This window comes from Herpailurus yagouaroundi, unplaced genomic scaffold, assembly GCF_014898765.1.
Source record: "Herpailurus yagouaroundi ecotype Mexico unplaced genomic scaffold, PumYag 100, whole genome shotgun sequence".
In the NCBI taxonomy this organism is placed as follows: domain Eukaryota; kingdom Metazoa; phylum Chordata; class Mammalia; order Carnivora; family Felidae; genus Herpailurus; species Herpailurus yagouaroundi.
The window spans coordinates 5,776,867-5,802,207 of record NW_024412391.1 but is presented as its reverse complement, the minus strand read 5'-3'; the positions used below and the strand labels follow the sequence as shown (position 1 = coordinate 5,802,207).

At 48.5% G+C, this 25,341-nt stretch overlaps 1 protein-coding gene and 1 gene segment (V, D, J or C); one reads left to right on the top strand and one right to left on the bottom strand.

Annotated features, from left to right (window-relative positions):
* LOC121028976 (M1-specific T cell receptor beta chain-like) overlaps positions 1 to 408 on the top strand; it is a 194,908-nt gene extending 194,500 nt beyond the window's left edge. The window contains exon 4 of the mRNA XM_040473063.1: positions 341 to 408. Within this exon, the coding sequence (XP_040328997.1) occupies positions 341 to 408 (68 nt within the window). The remainder of the gene's footprint in view (positions 1 to 340) is intronic.
* Positions 409 to 7,846: 7,438 nt separating this feature from the next.
* Positions 7,847 to 12,873, bottom strand: LOC121028975 (T cell receptor beta variable 30-like). The segment is given in 5 exon segments: positions 7,847 to 7,945; positions 9,858 to 9,912; positions 10,912 to 11,222; positions 11,595 to 11,722; positions 12,455 to 12,873. Coding segments are annotated over 4 exon segments (508 nt in total).
* Between the last annotated feature and the right edge of the window lie 12,468 nt (positions 12,874 to 25,341).

Sequence of the window (25,341 nt, the reverse complement as noted above, 5' to 3'; positions counted from 1 at the left end):
CCGCAGAGCCCGACCCGGGCCTGATATTTCCTGTGTCTCAAAGAAATTATAAGGTGGCTGCCAGACTGGGGAGAACGTTCCAGGATGCGGCACCAGAGGATGGGGAGAGCCAGCGGCTGTACCCCAAGTCGGGCGCAGAGTCAGGTTCTCCTACTGTTCGTGGCCCCTGGGACCCTGACAATGCCCTCTCTTCCTCAGGTCAAGAGAAAGGATTCCTGAGGCCAGCTCCAAAAGCGTATCCTGAGTTCATAATCCTCACCCCGGATTCTCCTTTACATGCTTCCAGCCCGTGTTTCTAAAAGCGTGATTCTCTCTCCGCCTCTTATCTCCTTCCTGCCAGGTTATCTGTCCCTTCGCCCCACTTCCCTGTGGATTGAGCTCCTCAGCCCTGACACTGAAAGAGACTAAAACAATAAAAAGCATCGTGCCAGGCCTGGCTGTGTCTCAGAAGTATCTGTGAAGTTCTGCCCTCCAAAGACCTAGCAAAGGCACCACCCCTCTGGCACATGAAACCACTGACCCTTCTTCCTAAGCGATGCTGCTTCCTCCCGTTCATCCTGAGGGAGGATGGGCTCCCTGATCCACACCAGCCATTCCAAGCTCCCGGTGTGTGGGGTTGGTCTGCAGGGTAAGGGGCTGGGCACAAGAGAGCCCTAACCCCACCTTGGCATGGGGCACAGGGCAGGGCAACCTGTGTGTTGGAATGCTTGGTCATTTCTCAATTCGAGACTCAAGTTTCATTTATTATGCATTTAGGTTTTATCCACGTCTGTTCTTAATGCCTCCTTCAGACCTAGCTCCAGTCTGCCTATCTAGAAGAATCCCGAAGAAGGCACAGAGTTGAAACCCCTGATAAGTGAAGTCCAGAGATCTCACAGAAGTGGGGCATGTGGAGGCAGGCCCTGGGGGGTGGGGGGAGGGAGGTGGGGTCCGGTAGGGGCTGAGGTGTGACACCTGAGTGACCCTTCGCTCGGTGGGATGGAGAGCGGGCCACCCCAAATGCAGCCCGTCAAGCACATCCGCCTGGGCAGAGACAGTTATCTTCCTGGGGTAAACTCGGGGTTCACAAGCAAATCACAGTCACTGCAGTAGAACATTGCACCAGGGTAAGGGAGGGATACACCAGGGGAAAGAAGGCACAGACTGGTGAGAGAGACCAGAGATAAGCTGGTTTAGGCAGAAAGTCAGGGGTGAGAAGGAAGTCTGAAAGCTGAGAAAGATTGAGGAAGGTGGCATCCCTTTTTGGTAGCCTGCTTGGTTCCAGACTTGGGGCTGGACGAGGCACAAGGGTGCCCCAGTTCATCCCCACGGTGACCCTAGAAACAGGTGTCATTCTCCCTACTCCACTGGTAAGGAAGCCACCGTTCGCAGATCAAATGGCTGGTAAGCCGGGAAACTGCGGCACATTCTTTTGAAGATGGAAATTCAGGAAGCTCTTTCCAAGTAGTGGCCAGAGGGGTGTGACTGTCCCCGGGTGACGTTGGAGTAGCTGCCCCCAACCTCCAGCCCAGGACCCACAGTAACAGAGTAAAGGGACCTTGATCCCTGGGTGTATTTGTTCCTTAGCGTTGCAGTAACAAAGAACCACAAACTTGATGGTTTTAACAGTAGAAATTTATTCTCTCACTGTTCTGGAGGCCAGAAGGCCAAAACCAACGCGTGGGCAGTGCCGCATCCCTTTTTAGAAGCTCCAGGGGGAGAATCTTCTCTGCTTCTTCCCACCTCTGGCATTCTTGGTGGCCCTTGGCTGTGACAGCACCCTTCCAACTTTAGGCCTGTCTGCACATCACCTTCTTCCCATGTTCTTGGGCCTGGATTTTCCCCTTATTTTTTCCTATTACAACACGAGTCGTTGGATTTAGGACACACCCTGAATTCAGAAGGATTTCATCCCGAGATGAAAAGTTTACATCTGCAAAGACCTTGTTTACAAATTGGGTCACATTCTGGGGTTCTGGGTGGGCATTAATTCTGGGGGGACGCTATTCATCCCACTGCACTGAGTGTCTAGGAACCGGGGAGGGGGGTGGTTAAGGGTTCTCTAGACCCAGCTCACACAGGCCGGGAAAGGACATGGCTCAGGGCGGGGGTGACCCTGGGAATGCCTCACACGCCTGCAATTTCCCATCAGCTGTAATTATTTCTAGATTTCTCAAACAGCAGCAGTTTTTTAGTTGTTGTTCATTTGTTTTTATAATGACTAAGAAGCCCCCAAATGGGGGGGTTTAGGTCCTAGACCAGTACCTACAAGAGCAGCACCTCCCATGCTTTAGACAGGCATGGCTCTTCCTCACAAAGGTGGGCCAGAGACAGTAGGCACAGAAGGGACAAGAACGTGCCTCAGAGAGAGGAGGGTGTTGTGTGGGCCAGAGGGGGTGGCCGGGGACAGGGCATCGAGGACAGGCATTTGTGGGTGCAGAGAAGTGAGGGGGACTGAGCAAGAGCAGGACAGAGATAGAGGGGAGGTGGGAAGAGGAGACCCCCCCCCCCACAGGAAATGGGGCCTGCAGGCTTGGTGATCCTCATAGGGGGCCTGCTGAGCAGGGGCACTGGCAGCTGGGAGGATGTGGGCAGAGGTGAGGACCCAAGGAAGGTCCTCTGGAGGATGAATGAGCCTCTACCTGCCCGCTCCAGGAGACGTAATAGAGATGGAGAAAGTTACAAATGTCATCTAGTCCCCACCCCACAGCCCGCTTGACCCAAGGAGAGCCTCCTTCCCCAAATCTTTACAGCTGCTTCCTTGTCTCCCTCAGACAACACCCCCAGCTCCCCAGTATTCAACTCCCAGCACTAGGAAGTTAACTTCTTCTGCCTCTGTCCCTCTCTCTGGTTTCTAAGTAGGTCTTTCGGAACCAATACTGGGCATCCCATCCATCCTTCCCCAGGTGAAACTGAGCAAAGACAGGTTGGATGTAAGGCAATCCTAACATTTATTGCATGAACGGGGACACTACTGAGAGCGAGAGATGGGATTCTGGGACAAAGGAGGTGAATAAAGATTGTCCCGGCAAAGTACGATATGTGGCCTTTCCAATTAAAGGGGCTCCCAAGTGGGGTGCCTGGTGGCTCAGTCGGTTAAGCATCCGACTTCAGCTCAGGTCACGATCTCGTGGTCTGTGAGTTTGAGCCCTGCGTCGGGCTCTGTGCTGACAGCTCAGAGCCTGGAGCCTGCTTCAGATTGTGTCTCCCTCTCTCTCTGTCCCTCCCCAGCTTGTGTTCTCTCTCGCAAAAATAAATCATTTTTTTAAATTAAAAAAAAAATAAAAATAAAGGGGCCCCCAAAGAGTTTCTGGGTTCAGAGTTATCCCTGTAATAGGACAGCACTGAAGCAACTCATCATTGGCCCAGACCTGTCTGCCTGTTCCAACTCAAGGTTCACTTAAACTTCATCCCATTGAAGAAACCTGTGGGCAGAAGGTAATCTAGGGACAAACTCCACAAGTGAGACCAGTACAGGGGCAAAACATGCTTACTGAATGAAGAAACTTAGAAGCAAAACATCTCTAGGAGGATGTCTAGGGCCCCCAAGTTCTCACCATCGCTGGGACACAGCCGGACTCGTCATGGGCAGCTCCCCCGGAGAAGAACCTCAACCCTGTGACCTTTAGAGATTTACTTAGAAATTAAGAGGGAAAAGGGAGCATCCAACTGGTCATGTAATCAGAAGAACATCCTGGTGGGGGATGAGATTCCTATGGAGAAGGGCTGCTCAAGCCACTGTCACTTGCCCAGAAGAATTTTTCTATCAGCACAAGTATCCGGCAAAGACCCACACACCTTCCTACTGCATGGCTCATGGCCAAGCTACACAGGCTGGGCAACGGGGATGGGGGAAGAAGGTGCTGGGACCATCCAAGAGACAAAGATGTTTTTTCTCTCTTAAGTAAATAACTAGGGAGGAGGGAGGGGGGAGAAGAAAGAGAATAGGATTGTAGAACAAGGTGGGGGGAAGATCCTGATAGATACTAATATATCCATTTCCTGCCATAAGGCATTTCCTTATTTTTCTTCTTCCATAGGGACCCAGGGAAGGGCAGCCTGACTGATCTCAGCCCCTAACAGTCAGTGTGACACACAGCCCTAGATGTCCTATGTAGGAGGAGCATTCGTGAGATCATGGATGTGAGAATGGAGGACTGGTACTTGAGCCCTCTCTTGAAACTATACGTGTACCACAAAAACACGCTCATGCCTACACATATTTTCATTTAGGGGTGCTAGCAGATGCTGGTGGAGATCACAAATGGCTACAACACCCATATCAATTCTCAGCGTGACGCCTGACATATGGATGGATTGCTCTTCTGCTCACCCACTGACCTCTTCTCAAACTTTCATCACCCGGTTCACTTTTGCCCCGTCCATGGAAATTACTCTATGCCCGTATAAGACACAGAGCCTGGAAGGCCATCAAGCCTGGACAACAATTTTAATCATGGTTCATTCCCATTGCTTGTGGCAGACTCCCATAGTTACCAGAAGGGTGACTGCTTGGCCTTGATAACCCCATAATCTGAGATGTTAACCAAACAAAATGTTTCCTGCCTCAGTCCACAGTTGGATATCCTCCCCTCCCATCTTGGAGACTTTCTTCTCTCGAGCTGTGTTTATGGAGCTGAGGTTCCCGGGTTCCTTAACATAATATACCTGTCTGTTTCTCTTTAGGGTTTACTGTGACAGCACCGAACCATGTCCTGAATCATCTCCTTCCAACAGAGGACATAGTCTCTGCTCACCACATGCCCACAGTCCCAATTACATTGGGACTCTCCTCCATTTCCGCCCACTATCTTTACTTTTTTGTACTTCACTCCTAATAGGGTTCCCTCCTTGGGAAACATGGGGTCCCAGAGATCAGTGAGTGGATCTGTATGTCCGCAAGAAGGACCTGAAAATGAGCCCACGGCTGTGACTATCTCCCCAGGATAGTGTCATCAGCCAGCTCTAACTTATCTCAGCTGTCCTCCGTGAGTATGAAGTGTGGTCTTCACAGGAGACTGAACCCCAGGGCTTCCTATGGACCCAGTGCCCTACTGCTTCCCGATCAAACTCATTGACATAAAGAAGTGGTTTTTAAGATAGTGGCTTGAGGGTGGTCCTGGGCATGACCACTCCTGCCCAAGTCCTGGGCCACTCCAGCGATTCCGGCTCGGTCCTCTGGAACCCTCACTCCCACGGTAAGACTTCTTCTTGACTGGGGCTGGGAATCATATACACTCTGGGTGGTAAGGAAGCATGCATTGCAGTCTTGCACCCCCCCCCCCCCCAGTTATGCTTGACCTGTCCTGGGAACAGAGAACCCCCTATCTGAGCAGGCCATTTCATCACCGGATGGCTCTCATGAAGAATTCTCTCCTGTTCGCGGATCCATCCATCCCATTGTAGCACCCCTCGTTGGCCATCATGGTGCTCCCATGAGAACACTTCCTGTGACAGCTAGCAAGCCCACCCCAGCTGAGCCCACACGTCTGTGAGAGACAGAATGAACAGAACCCTTAAAAGCTTGAGCGTGCAGCGGAGGGAAAGCATACAGCAGAGAGAGGAGAACAGGATGACAACAAAGAATATAGACTTTTAAGCCAAAGACACCGAGGTTCCAGCCTCAGCTCTGCTCTTTGCAGCTATACGATCACGTTGGAGACTCAGCTTCCCTTCCTATAAAATGGGCTGAATCACAACCCTGACTTCATAAGGTGGCTTCATCTTATTAACACACACGCTATGCAACGCACAGGATGTTTTCCTCAGGTGGCCCAGTTTGGAGCACTTCTGACTCTCCCCAGCCCAGCCACCCTCTTCTGAAAACATTTATGTTTGTTCTTACCCTCCCACTTTTCTAAAAGCGTGGTGCTCGGCCCGGAAGGCAGCACCAGGTGGGCTCTGACCTACATAGGGGAGAGAGAGAGAGCTCTGCCTCCTCAGTTTCGATGCCGTCCACACTGGGTCCGTTAGGGCAATGTTCAACATCCTGTACCCGCTCGCAGAGCTCCCTTTTGACTCAGACCCTGGGTCTTTCTCACAGGTCTTGCAAATGAGCCATATGCTGCTTTCCTGTGTGCAGACCTTTGCTCTTCTCTTTCTGGGGCAGGGGGGCGGGCGGAGGAGGGGAAACAGGAAGACTTGTTTCATTTTATCGCAGTTCGTCAGCTCATCTCTCCAACCGGTCTAGTTTCTGAGGAATCTAAAGCTGTGGTCATCGTATTCACCCCTCCCTCCAACTGCCACCCAGGTCTGACCGTTGCGCCTTTCTCGTCCTTACACAAGTGGCTCATGACGTTCATAGCGAGATCACAGCTCAGTATGGAGCCCACGTTCCTCTGAGCTTCGTCTGAGATCCAGGAGCTGCTCTGACACAGAGCATTCGCTTCTGGTCCCCCTCCGTCCGCAGCCACGCGGCCCTGGACAGCTCACGTCGCTTCCTGCGCCTCCATCTCCTCGTTTGTGAAGTAACGAGGTGGGGTAGAGTGATGTCTAAATAATCTTCAAACTCTGCTCTTCTGATTCGGTGATCCGAGGTCTGCAGGCCCCGAATCACCATGAGGGAGATAACTCAGGGGATCTAAGTTCTCCCTAGACCCAAATCACTCACTGAGCCACCGAGCCTCAGAGGCTGCCTCTGGTGTGAGGGGGATGGGCTGACCCGGGAACCCCGTGCTAACAACCGGCACCTGGAGCCTGACACCTGTTCCCTGGCCCTCCTCCAGGAAAGAGGCCAGGCCCCCAAGGAGGAGAAGAAACTAGTGTTGAAAGGACAGTGGCCTGGAATCAAAGGCAGGAAGTAAAGAGATGCAGGTTGGGGTCTTTGAGGAGACAACTGGGGCAGGTTTGGGGGTTTCTGAGCCCAGTGCGGGCTGCTGAGCTGTTTATCTCTGAGCAACATCAGCCCAAGTAACAACAGACACCCACCTGCCCCTGGAGCATCTCAGGGACTCACAACAGGATGTGGTTTGACATTTACCAGGTCCTGCATCTGGGGGCCTGTGAAAGTCCTTCCCCCCACCACCCGCCCTCTGACGACCACCAGAACCACACTCACCACATCCCCATCCCGCCCCCACCCCTTCCCTGCCACTCTTTCTACCTGGGCCTCAGACGAGCACCCTGGCGGTGGAAAATACAGCTACAGAGAGGAGAGGAAAACCCCTCTGGAGGGGGAATCTAGGCACCTGAGCGTCCCATGCAGACCTCCCCGCCCCCAACCCAGCATCTACACCTGCTGGGGGCGGGCCCCCCCCCGCCCCCCGCCCCAGCAGAGGCCGCAGGGGGCACCTTGGAGATAGTGAGGAATGAAAACAGCTTGCAAAACTGCTCTGACCCAGCTGGGGTCCCTTCTGGCCCCGCATCCCTCAGGCAACTCCCTCCTCCCACCTGTCCCCTAAATGGGCCCCCCACCCCCGCTTGTGCCCCCCCCAACTTCCTTCCAGTCATCTAATGAGAGGGGCTAATGAGTCACAGGAAAAAGAGCCCTAGATAATCAACAGACTGAAAATGGACGGTCCCTGGGTATCTGGGCAGGTGTCTGTGTGCCTGACTCCCTGGGTTTCTCAAAGCATCGTCCCCTACTGCTAAGGTCTGCGAGGTCTGCGTGACAGATATTTTCTACCCCATCTGGGGAAGAGGAGGAGGGAGACCTGAGTGCAGAGACAACAGAAAACCAGAGAGAGACAATACCCTGAAGGAGGGACTAGGAAATGACAGGCTCTACAACAGGCCAAGCCGGCTTTGCAGCAGCTCACAGGGCTGGGACACACTCAACCCAAAGCATATAATCCTGGACAAAAAGACGAAGCAGCCCAATTTCAGTGTCACCAGCTCCCCAAACCTGGCCCTTCCCCATCTTCCTTGGCTAGAGAGAGGCCCCGGCTTTCTCCCTATCGGTCCCAGGAGTGCGTGGAGTTTTGCTGGCCACCAGCGTGTAGCTTGGGGTCTTCCACATGTCGGTGGCCTAGGAATGACAAGCATGGGAATGGTTTTCCTGACACACCTCCAGAGTCCGCCAAGAACGGGGTCCTGGCACCTCTCCTAGAGAGGAGGCAGCTTCCTCTGCCCCAGGCGTAAGTGAGACTGGTGACTTCCTGGCGGGAGATGGTGTCTGGGCTGCTTTCCTCTGTCCCCTGAAATTAAGGCGACTGTAGATCTCCGAGCCCTTAGACATGGGGAAACCGTTAGGGACGAGGACTCACAGTCATGACTAGGGCAGGAACGTGGAGGATAGGAATTTGTCTTGATGAATTTGGATGGTTTTCGAGTCTCCCCTCGACTAGCCTCCCCTGACCTACTAATGTCCTCTAGTCTCTCTGTCGCTCGGCGCAATGATCAGAGCTGTTCACTCACGGCTTTCCCGGAACTCACGATATCCACTGGGACCTCCACATTTCTACTGAAACAGACTCTGGCTGAGAATGACATTCTGTTTATCTAAATACTAGACTCCTAAAAACCTAACACTCACTAAAATTCTATCTCCCTCATGAGGTTTTCCAGAACTTCTGAATATCTTATAGGAATGAAAAATCTGCCTTAACCCTCCTACCAACTCCACCTGACGAGCGGTGATTACCTGGAACCCTTTCAGTTAGGAAGGATTCTGAAGCTGCATAAAACCCCACCAGAAAGCACCCCTATCGGAATGGGTACCACACAGGATGAAAATTTCGCGGGCTTGCCATCTGAGTGTGCTCAGCATTTTAAAATATTTAATACGTAGCTTAAAATTTAATGTTTTTTTTTTAAAAAATAAGTCTTTCTTTTGAGTGAATCGGAATCAAAATATCTTGTAAGCTAAAAGAGGAAAATAATATCTGTTGAAAATCAGACCCTGTAATAGGGCTTTATAACATGACATCACCTCATTTAATATACTTAATCCAATCAGTTTGACAGTTGAGGAAAGAGAAATGATGTAATTCGCCCAAGGTTAAGACAACTGGTAAGTTTAGCCTCAAAAACTAAATGCCTTAATAATATACAGACAGTGAAAAGATCAGGGAAAGAGGGGAGAAGTCAACAGGTGAAGTGCAGGAGATCTGGGTCAGTAAGACTGTTTACAGGACGCTGCCATGGGGAATACAGGACACAGTATATTTGTCAAAAACCATAGACGGGTAAGACATAAAAAGTAACAGGGGCGCCTGGGTGGCTCAGTCAGTTGAGTGTCCGACTTCGGCTCAGGTCGTGATTTCACGGTTGATGGGTTCAAGCCCTGCATCGGACTCTATGCCGACAGCTCAGAGCCTGGAGCCTGCTTCGGATTCTGTGTCTCCCTCTCTCTCTGCCCCTGCCCCACTCTCACTCTGTTTCTCTCGCGCGCTCTCTCAAAAATAAATAAAATTTTTTAAAAATGTAACAAATATACCACACCAATGTCAGATGTTAATAACAGGAAACAGGGGGATCAGAGGAACAAATGTGAGAACTTTCTCTGTTATCTGCTCAGTTTTTATGTGAAACTAAGCCTGTTCTAAAGTCTGTTAACTCCAAGTTATCAGACAGCACTGTTTCGGGGAGAGATCCAATTCCACCAATGTTCAATAATCAGTTAACAAATAAACATTGGCTTGAAACATCGTTTACTCTTCATTGTGAACAAAACTTGTGCCGTAAAAGCATCTTTCCTTTTGTGGTCATGGCATTACTGATTGCTTTCGTCAATTAATATTCTCACACATGGGGAAAAAAGCAAACCAAGAGCCTTGATTAAAACCATGCTGTGACTAGGCCCAGCACCGTCTTGAGTGCACTCCATTTTTTTCTTTTTTGATCCCTGTGATGGCTCAGAGTGCCCAGCACATAATAGCTGCTGAATACGTAAGTAGATACTGAAGGGGCGATAGGAGCCCCGGGGCATTATTAAATACCGTCTCCAACACTACGCGTCTCTGTCTCAGACTTCCCTCTGCAGATCGAATGATGCTGAAAATAAAAACAAATGTCTGAATTGTCCCAGGTGAAGTGATCCCAGGGACAGAGTATTTTAAGATTCTTGTGCCCCCTCGTGGAGCACAAGGGACATTAGAAAAGAAAACCTTGTTAAGAATAAGGAGGACGAGGGACGAATGAGGGACTCAGGGATGAGGAAGGAAGTTTGGTTGCCAGGGAAACCGTGGCGTCTCTTCCCAGCCACCCCCAGAAGCCTTTTCCTCTCCTTCATGCTCATCCAAATAATTTCTCTTTTTAGGGTTTTAGCATCATACACGCGTGCCCTCATCCTTTTCCTGTCTCTTGTATCTCTTTGGTCACCATCTGCTTCTCTGCTCCCTCTTTCGCTACAAGGGAAGGGATGAGACACAGTGGAACACGAATTAAAAAGCCTAAAATCCAAATCAATAGTCAAAATCCCTCAGTGTGGTTTCTGCTACTAACAAATGCGCACTTCTAGCCGACACAAGAACAGTCGGCTGAACGCCTTGGCCCCTCCCTGCCGTAGAGCCTCACCCAAGCTCCCCCAAGATGTCTACTTGCCACAGAAAGATCAACAAAAGGAGACTCTCCGGGTGACTGAAATTAACCAAGTAAGTCACCTGAGTCGGCATCTTCGTAATTGTCCACCTGTCCGCCACCACACCACATCCCGCTGCAGGTGTTTCCCAACTCTCTCACTCCCCAGTGTGGACAGACGGGACTTTGAGAGAATAGGGTGTGAGGCAGGGTCCAGCTCACTTTGAGGGCTGGAGGGTAACAGCCTAGGCTTAGGCATCCGTACACTGGGGACTTGACCGTGTGTGTGCGATTCGCGGGGCCCGCACGTGAATACGTTTCTCTTCTCCCTGAGAACTTAGTGAAGTTTTTTAGGAGAATCTGGCTGGATTCTGTTGTTCTCACATTGGCTGACAATCAGAAACCCAAATATCCTCCGCCCAACCCCAGAGGGAGGGCTCCCGGAGAGGGTGGGGTTTTTGCACAGACGTCTACCTCGCCCGGCTTGGTGTGAGACTCCAGGCGCAGAGGTAGAAGCCAGAGTCACTGAGGAGGAGCTTCTGAGAACTTAAGATGAACTGGCCGTCCTGGGGCCTAGAGGCTGTGAAGTTCCGTAGTGCCTCAGGGTCTACCTGGTGAATATTTATGGAGTAGAAGAGCAGCTGGGGGGGGCCCTCCCTCGGCCTGCCGGTACCAATATAGATAAGGGTTTGATATCCCCTTCACGATGCACTCCAGGGAGAGCGGGCTGCCCACAAGCCGCACCCTGACAGGTGGCCATTGGTGGATGGTCTGAGCGCTGACACCTGAGGGAAATGTGAAAGGCCACTTAGAGTGGAGGATCCCAGCCAAGCTTGCCTTCCTGCCTGACATAGGGGAGGCTCAGGCCCTCCCATGGCTCGGGCACGTGGGATCCATCAAAAAGAGTAGACTGCACCGTCTCTCTGGCCAAGGGCGCAGAGGGACACCGGACAAGGGGAGACCACGAGAGCAAACTCCTTCCCAGAGGATCGAGAAAACTAAGATTCAGCACGCCAGCCCCTGGGATTCAAGTCCCATATTTATTCCAGAAAATGGAAGGAATGTACCAAAGAGGTCAATCCGACAGCTGAGGCTCTGGATGCATGGGGTTGGCGTGAGGGCTTGAGGGGAGGCTTGCCAGAGAGAGCGGTACCCACCTAAGAAAGTGCCCAGGAGAAGGGCAAGGAGGCAGCAGGACATAGTTCAAGCCAGCCTCGGCTCCTCTGGTACGGGTGGGCTCATCTGGGCCAGAGCTGTGGCTGTGGGGCCCCTCCCTCTCGCAGACCTGTTGCCACAGAACAGAGCGCTCATTTCCCCTCAAGCTGGGGCGGAAATGAGGCTGGTCTTTTCTTAAGTGTGCGATGAATCACCCCATCCTCCCTGGGAACCAGCTTTACCCTGCACTGGTTATCTTTCTTGAAATCCTGCAAGTGCTAGTATGTAAATATATTTAATGACTCATTATTTCCCTGTAAACAACAGATGACTCTCTGGCTCCCCCTGGAGACCATCGAGAAGCTTGGAAACCATCAGAGAAAGTGTGACCCTGGCAGGATGATGAAAAGAGATCTCAGTCTCTGAAGCTGGAAACTGGCTTTAGGACATGTCACCTGGGTGGCTGGAAAGGAGACCAAAGCGGATCACAGCTCAAGAGATTTAGGTCTTCAGGGTATTCAAAGCAAAAAAAGGCTCAGTTCTGAGGGAAGGAAGCTGTTCTGACAGCCAGCCGAGGGATCTGCAACCTCCTCGTCCCTGGCAGACAGAATCTGAGACCTGGACAGGCAGAGTCAACTACTGAACCCATCAAAGTTAGAACCTGGGTTCCGAGTGCCTCTAAGGACCTCACTAGATCTAATTTATGCTCCAAAATGCAACACGAGTAGTGAAAACGTCATGGGGACTTAGGATCAGATTGGGGTTCAAATCACAGCCCTACCTCTTTCTGGTTTAGGAACTCTTAGAAAGTCCTGATCTTCAATTCTGTCATCTATAAAAGTAAAAGGAGTATAATACTTACAAACTGGTTGACAGATGCATGTTGCCGGTTGCCAGGTACAGGCAACTCTTACGAGGGTTGGCTGTTTTTTGAAGTCCAGGGAAAGCCTGTGCCTGCAGTAGACGAGAAGATTTACAGTGGGGTGGGATGGGGGTGGGGGGGCTGAGGGAATGACAGAGACGCAAGAAGCATTGCCAGACCATCAGTTCATAATAGCTAAGGCTGAGAATCTGCTAGGCAGCTGGTAGAACCTCATTCTGCTGAAATGAGTCGTAAGACCCCAAGATGGCGGGAAGACGGCGACGCGTGCCTCAGAACCTCCTCTGCCCTCTTCCTTTGCCGTGCTCTGTCCCCTGAACGATTCGTTTTCAAACCAATTATCACTTTGGGTTGCATGTGATGGAGTGGTTTAAGGTGAGCACCTAGGAAAGGAGGCAGTAGAAGTGACCCAACAGGGAGAGTGAGCCTGCAGCACATTGGGCATTTGTGATGCGTCCCATTTCATCAGGGTCGAGTAACACAATTCAAAGTTCACGCTGGGGTTCTGGCTTCTAACAGAGTTTCAGTTGCCACACTGTAATTTTGGGACCGTATTCTGGGTTTGTTTGTTTTTTTTAAATCCTTTTCAGTTGAATGAATCCTTTCATAGTATTTATTTAAATATTGGTAAAGCAAGTGGTAAGCATAGCATGCATCCTGTGAACATTTAGAACACATGAAAAATTGCTGTAGCCAATTAGTTGTTCAATCGCCATTTTTATGTCTGTTGATAGGACTCAGTATAACACGTATGCAAGTCAGGACTGCAGGGAGTAAGCCCAAGATGGACATGTGCCCACAGGCATACCCACAGCCTCTTTTCTCTTTTTCTTTCCCTTTCTGTCCTCCTTCCTGTCTGCTCCCAGCATTTGTACCGCTTGAGTGAAGGGAGGGAGACAGAGAGGGGCCGCAGATACAGGGAGAAGGGAACTGTTCTCCCTCTTGATGAGACTGCATCATCTTTTCATTTGGCTGGCAGGCTTTCACACCAGCTAAGGCCGTGTGGGCCCCGCACGGCCCGTGAGAGCGGACGTAACTCATCGCCCGCATTGGCTCAGTGTCAGCACCATGCACGAGAGCAATGCCGCCTTCCTCCCTAGAGACGGCACCACAGACTGGAGGGCGAAGAGACGTGTCCTCCAGATCAGGGCAGCCAGCTGGCTCGTGACTCCCTGATCACTGTCACAACTCAGTAGCTTGGAGCTCCTTCCATATGGCTCATGCCTTAGAAAAATATCCCTCACTCTCCATCCCCATCTGCAATATTCCTTGTTCATCCAATTCATTCATATATTGAAATGTGCATGAGAATACAAGTCCTCTGCTCTGTTTCCGCCCATCTCCGAGCGGGAGGAACCAGCCATATCTCCGGCCCAGACGAGGAGGTGTCAACCAGACGAGCTGAACTGAAGGCTGGCTTGAACTACACTGTCTCCTTGCCCTTCTGGGCACTTTCTTAGGTGGGCGCCCGCCTCTCTGGCAAGCCTCCCCTCAAATCCTCTTGCTACCATATTGGGTTTCTTTCTCCATGCTAGATTCTTAATGAATCACTACTGACAGGATATAGCTTTATGCGTGAGGAGAATGACAATAAATAGAACTCTTCTCTTTTTCATTTTAAAACTGAAATCTCTCCCTAAATGATGGATTTGAAAGATTCTTACAGGATCTATTTGTTCCTCTATAAAGGAGTTAAAAATTACTTGGGCTAATGGAAAGGGAGGCGAGTCAACAAAGGAGATGTTCCTGAACTTCTCTGATCTCTCTCTCTCTGTGCCCTGGCCTCTACATCCTGATCAGGAAAAGAAATGAGAGACAGGTGCAGAATCAGAAGCTCAAAGTTTCTTGCAGACGACAGTGATTCTGATTTCCAGGGTGAGGACTACAAGGTCCCCGGTCCCCATGTGTCACAGACTGGGAAGTAGAAATGGCTTGTGGTAAGCAGAGTAATGCCCCTGCCAAGTTGTCAACGTCCTCATTCCCAGAACCTGTGAATATGTTGGGTTACAGAGCAAAGGGGAATTAAGGTTCCTAATCAGCTTTGTGTAAAATAGGGACATTATCTTGGATTATCCAGGTGTGCCCAATGTAAGCACGAGAATCGTAAACGTGGAAGGGGAAAACAGAAGAGAAAGAGGTTTGCTGATGGAAACAGGGTCGGAGAGATGCTATGTTTCTGGCCTTGAAGGCCGACGGGGGCCACGAGCCAAGGAATGCAGATGGCCTCTAGAAACGGCAAAAGGCCAGGAAATGGATTCTCTTCTAGAACCTTCAGAAAGGAACTCAGCCCAGCTGACACCTTGGTGTTAGCTCAGCAAAACCTGCATCAAACTTCTGAATTATGGAACTGTAAGATAATAAATGTGCATTGTTTTTGGCTGCTAAGTTTGTGGCAATTTATTACGGCAGCAATGGAAAACAAAGACATGTCTCCACAATGCTTCTTGACAGAGAGACCCAAAACAGTCTCTAAGGACCCCCAGGAACTCAGGATAGATCCGCTATAGCCACGCTCTCACTCGTGTCAGAACAGATGAACTGGGAGAAGCCACCAAGACTGGAGAGACCTCCTGGTTGAAATAGGAAAGACATAGAGCATCCTGCATGGATCAGCAGAGGTTGAGGAACAGACACACCAAAGAGCAGCAGACATAGGTGGAGACAGATGGTGAATACCCAGTATGAATGAGAATTCTGCAGAAAAGATGAACAATGACCAAAGACCGAGTACCCTGCCTGACAATGCCTTGACACTTTGTTGTTTGTTTTACTTTTCAAAGAACACATCTCTCGATTCATTTTTTTAACGTTTATTCATTTTTGAGAGACAGAGAGAGACAGAGCACGAGCAGGGGAGGGGCAGAGAGAGAGGGACACACAGAATCCGAAGCAGGCTCCAGGCTGTGAGCTGTCAGCACAGAGTCCGACACGAGCCTCAAATTCACCAACTGTTGAGATCAGGACCTGAGTGGAAGTGGAACGCTTAACCGACCGAGCCACCCAGGCACTCCAATTCCTTGACACTTTGTAAGTTCTCCATAACTTACATACCACCAGGAAGAAGGATGAGGAGAAAAGCATGGCCTACCTGACAAACCCCCAAATAAACCAGGCGTATCCCGATGGAATGGGGACTTAAAAATAAAATTGTATTGGGATATCTGGGTGGCTCAGTTGGTTAAGCATCTGACTTCGACTCAGGTCATGATCTCATGGTTCGTGGGTTCGAGCCCCATGTCAGGCTCCGTGCTGGCAGTCAGTGCCTTGAACCTGCTTTCATTTCTGTGTCTCCCTCTCTCTGCCTCTCCTCACTCACAGAGTTTCTCTGTCTCTCTCTCCCCCCCCCAAAAATAATAAGTGTTAAAACATTTTTTTTAATAAAAATAGAATAAAATGATATTAACTTTAGAAAATAACATTATTTTGCCTACCCATACTTGGGGTCCCAAATTTCATTGCCAACTTACATGCATGTTAACTTCAACATTAAAGAGGTGCTATGGAAAGGGGAGCCTGGGTGGCGCAGTCGGTTAAGCGTCCGACTTCAGCCAGGTCACGATCTCGCGGTCCATGAGTTCGAGCCCCGCGTCAGGCTCTGGGCTGATGGCTCAGAGCCTGGAGCCTGTTTTCGATTCTGTGTCTCCCTCTGTCTCTGCCCCTCCCCCGTTCATGCTCTGTCTCTCTCTGTCCCAAAAATAAATAAATGTTGAAAAAAATTAAAAAAAAAAGAGGTGCTATGGAAAACACAAAAATAAATAAGATGTGATACTTGCCTTCTGATAACTTATATCCACCAAGGAAGGTAAGAGGTGGAAAAGTCATTCAGACGGCAAATGGTAAAGGAGTTTGGAGAGTTCTGCTTCCCTCTATGATGAAGAAACTGGTATCCAATTAGTCCCCTGTATTAGTTTCCTTGGGCCACTGTAACCAAGTCCTGCACACTACGTGGCTTAGAACACCAGAAATTTATCGTCTCACAATTCTGCAGTTTAGAAGTCCAAAATCAAGATGATGGCAGGGCCATGCTCCCTCTGAAATGTGGAGGGAAATTCTCTCTTGCCCGTTCCTACCTCTGTTGACTTACTGGCAATGTTTGGCGCTCCTTTGGTTGGTAGCTACCTCCGAAATTCCAACTCTGCCCCTGTCATCACATGGTGCTGTCCCTGCACATCCCCCCTTACATGGCAGTCTTCTTTTCAGAACACCAGTCCTCTCGGATCAGGAGCCCACGCTGCTCCACTAGGACCTCATCCTAACTCAACTGATCACACCCGCAATGACCCTGGAGCCGGTGAAAAGATCTTGCAAAAGCCTTGCAAGAACGAAAATAATTCAGTACTGGGAGACACACACTACAAGAAATGTTAAAGGATATCTTTCAGGCAGAATGAAAAAAATAGAAAAGTCCAGATGGAGTCGGTAAGGCAGCTGTCAGGGAAGGCTGGGGGCTAGGATGAAAAAGGAGGGAAAAAGCTTACATGCACAGCACTGACTAATATCATGAACACAAATATTTCCTCCAGGGCCAAAGTCACTCCGTCTATGGTTTAACGACTAGCGCACGATATTTGCGAATATTTAACATTTGGGTCTCATGAACTGCAAGCCAGCTACAAAATATGACTGATGAAATGTCAATACTAAATATGTGATAAATGTAAAAATGACATTTTTATGTTTTAAATATTTTAAAAAATAACTGATTTTCTACTGCCAACCAAAATGAAGTAAGGGACAAAATATAAAAACCAATAGTGGCTAGGGGGTCCCCGGGTGGCTGTCAGTGAATCATTCGACTTCTGCTCAGGTCATGATCTCATGGTTTGTGAGTTCAAGCCACACATCAGGCTCTCGGATGTCAGCACAGAGCCCGCTTTGGATCCTCTGTCCCCCTCTCTCTCTGCTCCTCCCCCATTTGCACGCTCTCTCAAATACATAAATAAATAAACAAACAAACAAACAAACAAACAAACAAACAATAGTGGTTAGGGGCACCTAGGTGACTGAGTTGGTTAAGTGTCAGATTCTTGATTTCAGCTCAGGTCATGATCTCAAGGTTTATCAGTTCAAGTCCCATGTCAGGCTCTGTGCTGACAGTGCAGAACCTACTCGGAATTCTCTCTCCCTCTCTCTGCCCTTACTCCACTCATTCTCTCTGTCTCTCAAAATAAATAAATACATTTTTAAAAATTAAAAAAAAAACAATAGTGGTTAAGACATTAGACATCAGGCAAGGAAGAACAGGAAAAGTCAGGTGAATTTTATAATTGCCGGAGCTGCTCCTTTGAGAGAATTTCCGGGCTGTGGCAAACAGGGGGGAAACCCAGGCGGAGACCAGCAACCCCTTTGAGCTGCGAAGGGAGAGCCACCCAGAAAGAGAATTTGAGAGATCTTCACATCGTTAGTATTTAGCAGAGTGCTGATCAGAGCACAGATGCAAAGAAACTATCTGAGACGGGAAACACCACCATCCAAAAGGATTAAAGAGAACAGTGACTGGATTTCACATGGGGCCAGAAATAGTGCATATTCTCACCAGCCAGATCAGAAAACCTTAAAATTCACGGAGCATTGTGTAGAGAACTCAGAAGTGTTTTGCCTCAGGGGTGGAGAGTAATTATCCCTAGCCTAAATGCTGGTCTGGTCCCACCTGACAAATATTTAAAGCCAGACACAAAAGAACCAAGTGTTTCCAAGTTGTTTCCAAGTGAGTTAACTGTGTTCTAAAATAGAGCCCAAGAATATTTATAGGAATATAAAAATCCCAATACAAAAGTAGAATTCAACGCGTGGTATGCCATAAAAAAATTACCAGGCATGCAAAGAAGAGGAAAAATATAATTCACGATGAGGAGAAAAATGAATCAATAAGAACTAACCCAGGGGCGCCTGGGTGGCGCAGTCGGTTAAGCGTCCGACTTCAGCCGGGTCACGATCTCGTGGTCCGGGAGTTCGAGCCCCGCGTCAGGCTCTGGGCTGATGGCTCGGAGCCTGGAGCCTGTTTCCGATTCTGTGTCTCCCTCTCTCTCTGCCCCTCCCCCGTGCATGCTCTGTCTCTCTCTGTCCCAAAAATAAATAAACGTTGGAAAAAAAAAAAAAAAGGACTAACCCAGAACTGACATGGATACGAGAATTAAAAGACAAAGATATTAGCACAGCTATTACAAGTTATCCCATATGTTCAAGAGCCTATAGGGAAGATGTAGCATGTTAAGGACAGACATAGAAGATCTTTTTTTAAAAGCCCCAAATCAAACTCTCCGAGAGGAAAACTACAACATCTGAAATGAAAAACAAATACACTGGTAGAGATGAATGGCCTATCAGACGGTGCAGACAAAAAAACTATTAATGAACTAACATAGCATTAAACACAAACCAAAATGAAATAGAGAAAAAGAATTTTTGAAAAATAAACAGACCTTCAGTGAGGTATAGGACAACTTCAAATGTCCTAATATACTTTAATTAGAGTCCCCCCTACAAAAGAAGAGTGATGGAAAGGAGGGAAAAAAATTACAAGGGGAGACTGGGTGGCTCAGTCGGTTAAGCATCCAACTTTAGCTTAGGTCAGTATCTCATGGTTCAGGTTTGTGAGTTCAAGCCCCGCATGGGGCTCTGTGCTGACAGCTCGGAGCCTGGAGCCTGCTTCGGATTCTGTGTCTCCCTCTCTCTGTGCTCCTTCCCTGCTCATGCTCTCTCTCTCTCTCAAAAATGAATAAACATTAAAAAAATTACAAGAAATCATGACTGAAAAATTTCCAAATTTGATAAAACTCTAAACCCACAGATCCAAGAAGCTTGACAAAACCCAAGCATCACACACACACACACACACACACACACACACACACATGCATATCCCTCCCCCAAGAATACCACAATCAAATTGCTCAAAACTATTGTTAGAGAGGGCACCTGGGTGGCTCAGTAGGTTATGCACCCTACTTAACCTCAGGTCATGATCTAGCGGTTCGTGGGTTCGATCCCCGTGTCAGGCTCTGCACTGATAACTCAGAGCCTAGAACCTACTTCAGATTCTGTGTCTCCCTCTCTCTCTGCCCCTCCCCTGCTTGTGCTCTGTCACTCTCTCTCTCTCTCTCTCTCAAAATAGGGGCCTGGGTGGCTCAGTCAGTTAAGTGTCTGACTTCAGCTCAGGTCATGACCTCACGGTTTGTGCTTTTGAGCCCCACATCAGGCTCTGTGCTGACAGCTCAGAGCTTGGAGCCTGCTTCCGATTCTGTGTCTCCCTCTCTCTCTGTCCCTCCCTTGCTCATGCTTGGTGTCTCTCTCTCTCTCTCTCTCTCTCAAAAATAAAAGAAAAACATTAACATTTTTTTAAATAAATAAATTTTTTTAAAAAAGGAAAAATAGTGTAAATCTATAATTCCATACCAAGTGAAAAGCTTCATAAAATTCTTCTTAAATGTGCTTGTTCTTTTGCCAGATCTCCATTCTGGATGCCAGCTACCTTTTCCCTCTTCTGTCCACAGCCACCCTCATTACTGTCCCAGACAGTTCAGGTCGTGGAGAGAGTAGCCTGTAAAAGTGGGACCGTGGGTCAACTTGCCTTGGAAAGCAGTTCCATCATCGCTTCATGGTTTCTGGCATTAACCACTCCCCTGTCCCCCTTCACTGAAAGTGATTCATCCAACTTCTAGTAGACAAAGTTAAGTCTCCATCTAGGGAGAATTCTGCTGGTTAGAAAATAAGGCTTTTCTCCTTGTTGTTACCCACAAAAATTGGTAAAATTACAAGGATCGTTGGGGAGGATGATAAGTGTAATTTAGTGCTCGGATCTTGAAGTTCCAGTGGCCCAATTCATCAGGGAAAAGTCCAAGTGAAAGACCAGAGTTTTAGTGAGATATCAGCACTGACCGGGGAGTACTTACATAGAGATGATAATTGAAAGGTCTGGAACAGGTGAGATCGCCAAAGTAACAAGTGAGAGAAAAGAACAAACACAATTCCAAAAACAGGAATTGCTGAAAATCCAGACTTTTTGACAAAGGAAAGGAAAAAAAAAAAAAAAAAAGCTTGAGAAAGGAGGCAGATAGTCCTAGAAGTAAGAAGAAACGTGAGATGGCACCTGGGAGCCAGGAGGAGATGGTGGCCAGAAAGAGAGGGTGAGAATATTTAAAAGGCCATAAAAAGGTCAATAAAATCTGGAGTCAAACCACTGGTGTCATTGACGAGAGGTGGTGAGGGCAGGGCGGTGGATGTGAACATTCCCGAACGATAGCAGGCGCGCGGAGAGAACAGAGAGAGGTTAAGGGGGGCAGAAGCGTTGAGGCAAGTCTTTTATCCCAAGGAAATTGCAATCTGGGTATGTTCGAAAGCCAAGAGGAGGAAATCTGAGAAGACAGGAAAATGGAAGAGGCTGAAGAGAGAAGGTCACTGAGACACAAGGCAAGCACGAGGCAATTAATTCTTGGGCCCCAGGAGAGGCCCAAGAAATACGAGGAAAAAAAAAAAAAACACAAAATGTCTAACGGATAGACGTGCAACAAGGAGGGTCAATAGATGTACAGATAGATGCCTAATCTAATGATCGGTGAAATGTGAAGCTTTAAAAAAAACAAAGAAACACCATTTCACTCAGCGAAGTGGCAAAATGAAAAGAATCAGTAATATCTGACGCCGGTGGGCATGTGGGGAAATGCACTCAGTTTTCACAGCTGGAAAGTAAACTGCAGTAGTCTTTGTGGAGGGTAATTTGGCAATGTTTACTAAAAATGCACATAACACTGACGGAACGATTCACTTCAAAGAAACTGTTCGTAAAAACACACGTACTTGCAGGCAGTAAGTTTTGCTAGGATTTATGTTACGGCGTTGCTTATAAGTGGCAAGACGTAGGAAACACATAAATATCCATCCGTAAAGGAATGGGAAATAACTATCCATAACATACCATACTACGCAGCAGTATTGTTGAATGAAATAAAGCGATTTGTTGTACCATGGAAATTGTCCCAAGATAGGCTGTTAAGTGAAAAAAAAGAAAAAAACACCAAGTTGCCGAATAATATATATAAAGCAATATGAATTATATCGAAACACACTCACAAACATACACAAAGCAGCTTCTTCTCTGTACGTGTGTGTGCATTTGCACACAGACACGTTCATTCAACCAGTAGAAATGGATTGCCTGCTATACATTCCCCTGTGGCTTATATGTTAGGAAGGGGTGCAAATAAAGAGAGAGAGAAAGGGCTGGAAAAATGCACACCAGACTGGTAATGATAGTCGCTTCTGAAAAATAAAGCAGGGGAGGGAAATGTCGAGAGAGACTTTGATTTGCAGGGTCTGTGTTTTTGGAGGTAGAGGGATTTATGTAACACTTACCGAGTACCATTGGCTGAGCCCGAGTCTCACTCCGCTTATTTTGAGCAGGGAACTAAATGAACTAAGGTCACCAAGCTCGAACCCCATCTTCTTTTTTTCAGTCCATAGTAAAACCTGTTGAGGAAAGCATCTTAAAAAAGGTGCCAGAATAGTTCACACTCACAGGACGTGGGTGGTCCAGCTGGAGGTGCCTCGGGGAAAGGCGCCAGGGATGGCATGAGCGAATGATCCAAGGCAGGGAGAGACGATAGGTGGATGGGAAGTGCTGAGAGAAAAGATGCTGAGGACGAACTGTCTTGTAAAATAAAGGCATCCGTGCTTGGCCCAAGAGGTGTGAGATTTAAGACCTTGAGGGGTTCCGCACTAGAGAGACTGAGCTCCTACCTGGACGTGGGGGCGGGGAGGGGCACTGGAGAAAAGAACACGAATAGCCACCGAATCTCTAGAATGTGAAAGGGGTCGGCAGAGCACCATTTCGAGAGGAGTGTGGACTTGAGATGATGATGAGCGGAGGCAGGGTGGGAGTCGCGCCCGCCACCCTCCGGGGCCGCTCCTGCCGAGCTGCTGTTGAGAGCTCGCCAGGGGACAGAAAGGCGGGAGGGGCGGTGGCCAAAGAGGACGGCGAGACGGGGCAAAGGTGCCAATGTCGAGACACGGTTGACAGAAAGAGAAAACTATATACAACAGAGCAGACACCAGCCGCATAGAGTCAACAGCGACAGGGATGAGCCTGTGTGCTACCAAGGGGATGGAGGGTGACACTCGAGTCACGCCGCGGTGGAAGAGGGTGCCCTGGGCTCCAGGCGTGGCTTCCCTGGGTCACGGAAAGCGGGGCAGGAGGCACAAAGGACGGCCGTTCAGAGGAAAGGCAGAAGGAGAAGCCGGGCGCCCGGCCGCTGTCCCTCCCAGAGCCAGGTGCCCCAAAGTGGAAAACTCGAGCTCAGGATGGGAGAGGCCAGGGCACCCCATCTCTCCGCACACCCTGAGACTGCAGACTTGTGATGAGTCACGTCAGTAGCAACGATTACGTGACCCGTCAGGGATGTTTATCCCTGACCGCATCCCTGGGAGCTGGGAGGATGTGACAAAGCCGCGCTTACGCCTCGGCTTCAGCCCTCTCACTGCGCTCTGTTGAAAGTTAGGTCCTCCGTGATAATGGCGGTTTCTCTCACTGACGCAAGTTGAGACGGAGGCGAGTTGGAAACAATTCCGGAAAGTAAAGACTTACTAAAGAAAGCGTCTTAGGAAGTACAAGAAGCTGCCTAGGCACACTGAAAATAAAGGACAAAGCAATCCCCCAAACAAGTGTTTTCATTGCTGGGTTAAAGAGTATAGGGCATGGGCAATTTCTTTTTTCTAACAGATAACACAGAGTGAGGCGTTGCTGGCTTCAGGTGCGAGCTAGTTGTTTTCACGTATTATTGCCCCGAAAGTAAAGCTGAGTCATCCCGAGGGGTCGTCGGTGTTCCATTTAACTAGCAGGGGACTCTTACAAACTGAGAACAAACTGAGGGCTGATGGGGGGGTGGCAGGGGGGTGGTGGGTGATGCGTATTGAAGAGGGCATCTTTTGGGATGAGCACTGGGTGTTGTATGGAAACCAATGTGACAATAAATTTCATATATTAAAAAAAAAAAACTAGCAGGGGACTAAATCCCTTGCCCAAGGTCACACAACACAGGCATCATCTGGGCTGGTCTAACACCGACTGACTACAAAGCTCGTGTGTCCAATCCACTCCGCTGAGCAGAGGCACGGAGGCCTTCCCGGCGCCTGTTAGTGTTTACGCTTCGTCGGGCACCGTTCTCAGCATCGAGATGTTTAAGGACTCTATCCCGACAAAGACCCTGCGTTCCAGGGGCTTTTCTTATCAACCCCACTCCACAGGTAAGAAAGCTGAGGCACAGCGGACTTACACAATTCTGCCCACGGCCACCAGATGAGCGGGTAGTTGAATGAAGAGGCCAACCCGAGGTAGTCTGACTCCAAAGAGCCACATGGGGTAAATGCTTGCTTTTGCTTCCCCCGAGGATAGAGAATCAAGAAAAAGCTCGGATTGGAGGCAAGCGATGAAATACTTTTAATTCTCCTCTTCACGAGAGGGTTGGACAGCCAAAAGACAAAGCAACAAGATTGATTTTTCTGCTGACGTATACGTTGGTAGCGTTAAGAATGTCAGGTATTTGATGGGGCGCCTGGGTGGCGCAGTCGGTTAAGCGTCCGACTTCAGCCAGGTCACGATCTCGCGGTCCCTGAGTTCGAGCCCCGCGTCGGGCTCTGGGCTGATGGCTCAGAGCCTGGAGCCTGTTTCCGATTCTGTGTCTCCCTCTCTCTCTGCCCCTCCCCCGTTCATGCTCTGTCTCTCTCTGTCCCAAAAATAAATAAACGTTGAAAAAAAAAAATTAAAAAAAAAAAAAGAATGTCAGGTATTTGAAAGACAGGGGGAATCTCACAGAAATTGAGAATTCCAGGATTACTAAATGACTTTGTGGACTAAGGGTCTCTCAGCGAAGCCAAATAGGCTCAAAGGAAGAGTTGTGAAGAGATCAGGGAATATGAGAAAGAGAAAAAAGTTCAAAGTGAGTTGAATCAGACTACAAAAATACTCCTTCTCCTCCTCCTCCTAAACATTTATATGCAGAGGGCATTGTTATAGACAGCATGTTCCCCTGGATGAGAGCGATCAGCCAACATGCTCAGAACCACCTCCAGAAGATAGAGTCAACAAACAATGGACAGAAGATTTGATTAAATGACCAATAATATCTCCTTAACTGCAATTCATTAAAAATGTTATTAAGTACATCATGCCTATTCTTTGAATGATTCAGAGTCTATGATCCTAGATACAAAACGAGATTCTAAGGACATAGCCACAGAAACAGTCTGCTGATTATATATAAAACAAGACAAGCGTGCACGCGCGCGCACACACACACACACACACACACACACACACACAACCTGAGAGAGAAAAGGAGAGCTGGCTTCTGCATATTTCATAAAAGCCCTAGGTGTGGCCACTACCTCTAGGCTTAATGAAACAATAATTAGAGAAGAAAAAAAACATGAAGAAGAAGCCCCTGTTGTGGCATTTTTACTAATAGCAGAGGCTGGTCTAGATCAGGTGAACTCCCATATTTCTTCTGAACAATGTCCCAAGTCCAAGGAAAGTAAAGGATAAGAAGATAAAGAAAGAAGGTGGTGTAGAACAACTGGTCTAGACTTCAAAAATATCAGTGGAATGAAAAACCAAGGGAGAAGGCATTAAAACATAATTTGTAATGCGCATGTGCCATACTACCTACAAATGGCACATATCTAACATTTCCATACGTTACATATCTAACACTATGGGAACATTAGAATCTGTTAGAGAGACAAGAAAGCAAGCAGAGAAATTAAGTGTAGAGGTAAGTAGTTTGGGAGACATTGGCAGTATTCATAAGATGTGCTCAATATAGATAAATAAGTTAGTGACTTCTGGCATATATATGACTAGATAAAATGTAACCCAA